This window comes from Cetorhinus maximus, chromosome 16, assembly GCF_964194155.1.
Source record: "Cetorhinus maximus chromosome 16, sCetMax3.hap1.1, whole genome shotgun sequence".
Lineage (NCBI taxonomy): Eukaryota > Metazoa > Chordata > Chondrichthyes > Lamniformes > Cetorhinidae > Cetorhinus > Cetorhinus maximus.
This window is the reverse complement of record NC_135894.1, coordinates 25,826,347-25,833,301: the sequence shown is the minus strand read 5'-3', so window position 1 is coordinate 25,833,301 and position 6,955 is coordinate 25,826,347. Positions and strand designations below refer to the sequence as shown.

The window sequence follows — 6,955 nt, the reverse complement described above, 5'->3', positions numbered from 1 at the left end:
TCATGTTTGTCAGTACTGCACTGTTTGGTTATTGATGATCCTCTAGCCTTGTCCATGTCAATGATTCCCCCCAGGGATCATCAGCATCTGTATTCAGCTGAACAGAGGTTGCATAGGATTGTCCTCTCTGACACAGGCTCTCCACAGTCGACCCTGACACCAGTATCTGCTCATGCTCACTTGTGAATCACCAGATGAAAACCCGAGGGAGTGTCGAACGGGACTGTCCAGAGTGGCAGTTTGTGTGTTAGTGTGAGACTGTAGGCCCTGTGTCTGTGCATTTTCAGTTTGTGTGTTAGTGTGAGACTGTAGGCCCTGTGTCTGTGCATTTTCAGTTTCTGTGTTAGTGTGAGGCTGTAGGCCCTGTGTCTGTGCATTTTCAGTTTGTGTGTTAGTGTGAGACTGTAGGCCCTGTGTCTGTGCATTTTCAGTTTCTGTGTTAGTGTGAGACTGTAGGCCCTGTGTCTGTGCATTTTCAGTTTCTGTGTTAGTGTGAGGCTGTAGGCCCTGTGTCTGTGCATTTTCAGTTTCTGTGTTAGTGTGAGGCTGTAGGCCCTGCGGCTGTGCATTTTCAGAGGGATGAGGTCCTCTGAGGAATCAGCTTCAGGAATGTCCTGCGACACGTGCTATGTAAGTGAAACCTCTAGAAGACAGAATCTAGCAATATGACTTATTGTGGTAAAGTCACAATCTTGACAATCACCAGCTCCAGTCTCCTCGTAGATTAGTCATGACTGATGTAAACTGAGCCTATGTGTGTCAGAGACATTTGTAATTCTGTCACCAGCTCTCTTTTGAGTTCCTTCTCTCTCCATTTCTGACAGAGAGGGATGAGGAAGTGTCACTTATCTCCACAGCCTCCTCTGATCAGTGAGCTGGATTATTCGTGTCAATCCACCCCGTTCCCCCTTGTGTTTTCTTTGTCTACAAGGGGTGAATAAAGAGGCCTGTGAGTGATTAAAGGTCAGGTGTTTACCTAGTGGATGCAGCGTATTTGGTGAGGGTGACTATGAGACAGAAGCGTCACATTGAGTAAGGATTGGGGTAAGTGGGGGCAGCAGATGGATAAATGGGGAGTTCAGGAAGCGCAAGGAAAGTGAGGGATGGTGCTGCTGAAAGCTGAGTGGGAGGTGTGATGTGATGGAGAACATTTAGTAATGCAGAGTGATGGGGAGGACAGTGCTTAAATTACAGGATGTCGGTGAAGCAGCAAATGTATTCACTTTCCCTGACCTGGTGAGGTCATTAAACTGTTTTCTAGACTATGTACAATGCTGTTGCTGCTCACCTCCTCTAACCACATGAGAGCTCCAGGATTCTTGCTCCCATTGCTGAGGAAAAGTCTGTGCCTCCTGCTCGTGTCTGCATCAAACTGGTTGCTGTCTTTGCCATCATGTGAGTGCACATCGTGCCCACTGCATAGCGCAAAGAAAATTTAACGATCCAATCAAGCCGATGGCAGGGAGTCCCACCCAGCGTTCAAGGAAACTACCATTGGTAAAGAGAGAGCTGCAGGTTCATCAGCCACCGGGCGAGGTATTGACAGAGATGTCACACACGCTCTCCACAACCACTGGGAGAATCTGGGAATTCAACTCGATTACTAATGGATTGTTGGCGCAGAGGACTGCGAAATTGTCCGCCACAGCGGATCACCAAACAGGGCTCTGAAATAAATTTAGGCGGGTCATGACCAAGGCCATGAGAGGGCATCTCAGCAGTCAGTACAAGGATCTTATTTTTGCAATTCTTTGACAGCATGTGAGTGTCACTGGTAAGGTCAACATTTATTGCCCATCCCTAACTGCCCTTGAGAAATTGGTGCTGAGCCACATTCTTGAATACAACTGAGTGGCTTGCTAGGCCATTTCAGAGGGCAGTTAAGAGTCAACCACATTGCTGTGAGTGTGGAGTCACATGTAGTCCAGACCGGATAAGGACGGCAGATTTCCATCCCTGAAGGACATTAGTGAACCAGATGGGCTTTTACAATAATCAACAATGGTGTCATGGTCATCATCACTGAGACTAGTTTTCAATTCCAAATTTACTAATTGAATTCACATTCCACCAGCTGCCAAGGTGGGATTTAACCCGTGTCCCCAGATTATAACCTGGGCCCCTGGATTACCAGTCTGGTGATATTGCCACTATGTCACCGTATCCTCCACAACATAATTCGTCACTCAAGTAGCATAGCCCCTGTCTTGTCCCCCACTGAAGCCATACAGGATGCAAAGTATAGAAGAGAAAGGAAGCTAAAGTGCAAGCAACAGCAATTTGCCACGGCTGGTACTGGGTATTTGGTGAAATGTTGCCTTGTTTAGTTAATTGTGATGCAACACGGAATTTATTAATTAACACCGCTACCCAACATGCCCATTATTGCAGTCTGAGGGCCAACTCATCCTTTTAATTATTTCATGATGACTATCAACACATGATAGGACCCATTGGATGAATGTGTGGATGAGTGGTTGGAGGACCTTTTAGTGAAAAGATGGGGAAGGGTGTTGGTGGTGCTAGTGTCTTCCACGTGTTATTTTTCTAATTGGAATAATTAACTGAACCTTTAAGCTATTGGGGCACCTTGGGCATCATGGGCAGCAATGTACCCAGCTGCTCGGGCCATGAGTGCCCCACCCCCCCTCCTCCTTCTCTATCGTCTGAAGATGAGTGATGAATCCCTTCGCCCTCCTCCACCTTCCTCCACCTGCAATCCTCTCTGCTGCACAACGTTGTGCAGGTCAGAGCGCATCACGATCATGCTGGACACGCTCGCTGGAGAGTACTGAAGGGCGTCGCGAAACCTGCCGAGTCGTCTGAATATTCTGACGGTTTGCTCGATGACACACATGCCGGTCATGTGACTCTCATTGTAGCAGTCCAGTGTCTTATTGGTGAGATTCTTCACAGGTGTTAGGAGCCAGGTTTACAGCCAGTCCTCTGATTCCTGCGATGCTGGGCGGTCTCAGTATGAATGAATCATGACAATTCCCAGGGAATCTGGAACACACCCATATGAACGTCTTCTTGTGGTTTCACACCAACTGCACATTAGTGGAATAATTCAGTTTATAAACGCTCCTGTTTGCTGTGGCAGTGCTTGGATTGTCACGTGTGTGTAGTCGATGGCACATCCTGTACCTGAGGGAGTCCAGCCAGAGAGGAGAGTTTGAGAGCCCAAATGTAACTCCCAGCCCTGGCAAATGATCTATCTATCACCCACCTTAGGTATTTACGTGCAGTCAACTGCAAGACCCTCGATGTGTCTCTGGTAATGTTCTGGAAAGAACCAGGGACAAAGACATTGAGGGGAACGGTGACCCTCACAGCCACTGGCAATGCATGGTCACCAGGTGCAATAGGCAGCAGGTGGTCTTCCATGAGACTACATATGTCTATGGCCACCTGATGTGTGAACCTCAGCCTGCAGAAGCATTGCTCTTCTGAGAGGTCAAGGAAGGTGAGTCTTGATTGGCGGCACCGTAATATTGGTGATGTCTACATGGACCTTGACTCCTCAGTTGCTGTCTTTAATGTTCTTCACTCTTTAGCTCTCTTATTCTTGACATGACCTCATTACAGCCTTGGTTCAAACACGGACATAAGAGCTGATCTTGAGAGGTGAGATGAGAGTGACTGCCCTTGACATCAAGGCAGCATTAGGCCATCAATTATTGCCCATCTCTAATTGCCCTTGAGAAGGTGGTGGTGAGCTGCCTTCTTGAACCGCTTCAGTCCATGTGGTGTAGGTACACCCACAGTGCTGTTAGGGAGGGAGTTCCAGATGTTTGACCCAGTGACAGTGAAGGAATGTTGATATATTTCCAAATCAAGTTGGTGAGTGTCTTAGAGGGGACCTTGCAAGTGGTGGTGTTCACACCTATCTGCTCCCTTGCCCTTATAGATGTTAGTGGTTGTGGGTTTGGAAGGCGCTGCCTAAGAGCCTTGGTGAATTCCTGCAGTGCATCTTGTAGATGTTACATACTGCTGCCACTGTACGTCGGTAGTGGAGGGAATGAATGTTCGTGGATGTGGTGCCAATCAAGCGAGTTGATTTGCCTGGATGGTGTCAAGCTTCTTTAGTGTTGTGGGAGCCGCATTCATCCAGAAAAGTGAAGAGTATTTCATCATACCCCTGACTTGTGCCTTGTAGATGGTGGACAGGGTTTGGGGAGCCAGGAGGTGAGTTACTCGCTGCAGGATTCCTAGCCACTGACCAGCTCTTGTAGCCATAGTATTTATATGGCTAGTTCAGTTCAGTTTTTGGTCAATGGTAACCCCCAGGATGTTGATAGCGGGAGATTCAGCGATGGTAATGCCATTGAACATCAAGGGGCGATGGTTGGATTCTCTCTTGTTGGAGATGGTCATTGCCTGGCACTTGTGTGGTGCGAATGTTACTTGCCACTTGTCAGCCCAAGCCTGGATATTGCCCAGGTCTTGCTGCATTTGGACATAGGTTGCTTCAGTATCTGAGGAGTCGCGAATGGTGCTGAACATTGTGCAATCATCAACGAACATCCCCACTTCTGACCTTATGATGGAAGGAAGGTCATCATAAGGTCAGAAGGGGATGTTCGCTGATGGTTGCACAATATTCAGTACCATTCGTGACTCATCTCATCTGATATAGTGGCGTAAACCTCCGAGACACCTCCCATCTTCCCGGTGTTCCTTCGAGCACCTCCAAACTTCTCCAATCCCAGAAACAAAAAATAGTAAAACTTGGGAAATGATTGGTACTGGTCCGAATTGTTGTTGTAGACCTTAGAATGGAACTCCAGTTCGGGCCAGTACCAGTCATTCCCAAGTTTCACTGGTTCTTTCTTCTGGGACATCTGACAAGCACTGTCTGCAAAAAATCATCAGAGGGATGTGCCAAGCAGCTGGGAACATGGAGCCTTTCCTGGGCTCAGGTTATCTGAAGTTGATGAATCCCAAAAGTCCAACTTAATCTCATCAGGTCCTTTTCACAGGAGAGTTTCCTGAATGGTGGGAAAACTGTGCTGCAGGTGTTAAGGCCAAGTGCCCATTCAATCTAATAGCACAAGGGCCTTCTTAAACTCAGAAATCCCTTCCTGGGCAGCACTACTTTCTTTGAAGAATAACGCTAGCTTGGGCTGCACTCACTAAAGCATTTATAAAGCTGTCAAGCATTTTAATTCCGCCACTTGGCTGTTGCTTGGCTGACAAATGCAATGTTTACAGCCCACACTTTCAATCGCAGTCACTTCTCTTGAGTACACTTTTCTGGTGAGTTTGTTTGTCAAGATTTCTTTCTCTGTTTCAAATCCCTGACCTGTGAGAGGTAGTGCGGTAATGACAAGTCTGTGAAGATTGACAGGATTGCTTGCCGGGATAGAGCATCTTCGCTTAATAATTAAGCCTTTTACAAACCAGTAAACATATTTTTCCACCCATTCCTGCTGCTGGTCTGCACGTCACAGAGAATATAAGGTGAAATTCTCTGTGGATCATTCCTTGCAGTGTCTCTGGAATTGCAAGGATGTTGTTCAGGATTTTGCTCCTTGTTCTCAATCTTTTCCTAGCTACAGAGTCGGGTGCCACAGCAGTGGATCAGCTCTGCTCCAAAGGTATGTGACCCCAATTAAGCTTTGCTTTCTTGTGAATTTAGAAATTAATTCTCTGATGTCACCAGTTTCAGACGCATGGGGGAATTGATTACCGTTATTGTTTGGTTTTTGGTCTCAAATAATTTTGGATTTTTTTGACGTAACACCATCGCTGACCATTATACCAATACCAAATCAGATCAGTTCTGAAAATACCCTAACATTTACTGTACAATGCAGGTTTTAGTTGTTTCAATAGCTCCTCACTCAGTGTCTCTACTGCATCTAGCAGTGTTGCAAAACCTTTTCTTAAAGGAGAAGTTCTGCCTTTCTTTGTAAGTTTGATATTTTTCTGATTACATTAATTACAGGATCACCTTATGCTCATAAAGTGCGAATCAGCCTGAATGCAGCCCTTGGAGACCAGGCAGTAAGTTGACCTTAATTGCTGTTTAAGATGATTAAGGGATTTGATAGGATTTTAAAAATTTCTTTATTCATTCATGGGATGTGGGTGTCGCTGGCCAGGCCAGTATTTATTGCCCGTCCATAATTGCCCTTGAGAAGGTGGTGGTGAGCTGCCTTCTTGAACCACTGCAGTCCATGTGGTGTAGGTACACCCACAATGCTGTTAGGGAAGGAATCCCAGGATTTTGACCCGGTGACAGAGAAGGAACAGGCGACTTAGTTCCAAGTGAGGATGGTGTGTGACTTGGAGGGGAACTTGCAGGTAGTGGTGTTCCCATCTATCTGCTGCCCTTGTCCTTCTAGGTGGTCGAGGTCGCAGGTTTGGAAGATGTTGTCTAAGGAGCCTTGGTGAGTTGCTGCAGTGCATCTTGCAGATGGTACACACTGCTGCCGCTGTGCGTTGGTGGCGGAGGGAGTGGATGTTGAAGGTGGTGGATGTGGTGCCAATCAAGCAGGGCTGCTTTGTCCTGGATGGTGTTAAGCTTCTTGAATGTCCTAGGAGCTGAACTCATCCAGGCAAGTGGAGAGTAGAGGGAGATAAACTATTTCCCCTTTTAGGGAACTCCTAAAAGGAGGCATAGCCTTAAAATTAGCACTAGGTTGTTCAAGGGTGATATCAGGAAGTCCATCTTCACAGAAAGGGTAGTGAGATCCAGAATTCCCGCAAAAAGCTGTTAAGGCTCTTAGTTAATTGAAAATATCAAAACTGAGATTGATAAATTTTTGTTACAGATTATGGAATCATTCATCATTCATACCTTTATTGCCATCAGCTGAAATTCCCTCTCGCTATTTTAGAATCATTATAGAATTGTAGAAATATATAACACAGAAGGAGGCCATTTGGCCCATCATGCCTGTACTGAGGCTTTGATGAGCACTTATGCTTCATCCCATGTCCCTTCCCA

At 46.4% G+C, this 6,955-nt stretch overlaps 1 protein-coding gene across 1 annotated transcript in view; it reads left to right on the top strand.

Annotated features, from left to right (window-relative positions):
- The first annotated feature begins 5,273 nt into the window (after positions 1 to 5,273).
- The window catches only part of cltrn (collectrin, amino acid transport regulator), a 38,253-nt gene continuing 36,571 nt past the window's right edge, over positions 5,274 to 6,955 (top strand). Inside the window, exons 1-2 of the mRNA XM_078559529.1 lie at positions 5,274 to 5,600; positions 5,951 to 6,009. Coding sequence (XP_078415655.1) covers positions 5,513 to 5,600; positions 5,951 to 6,009 — 147 coding nt within the window. The 5' untranslated portion in view covers positions 5,274 to 5,512. The remainder of the gene's footprint in view (positions 5,601 to 5,950; positions 6,010 to 6,955) is intronic.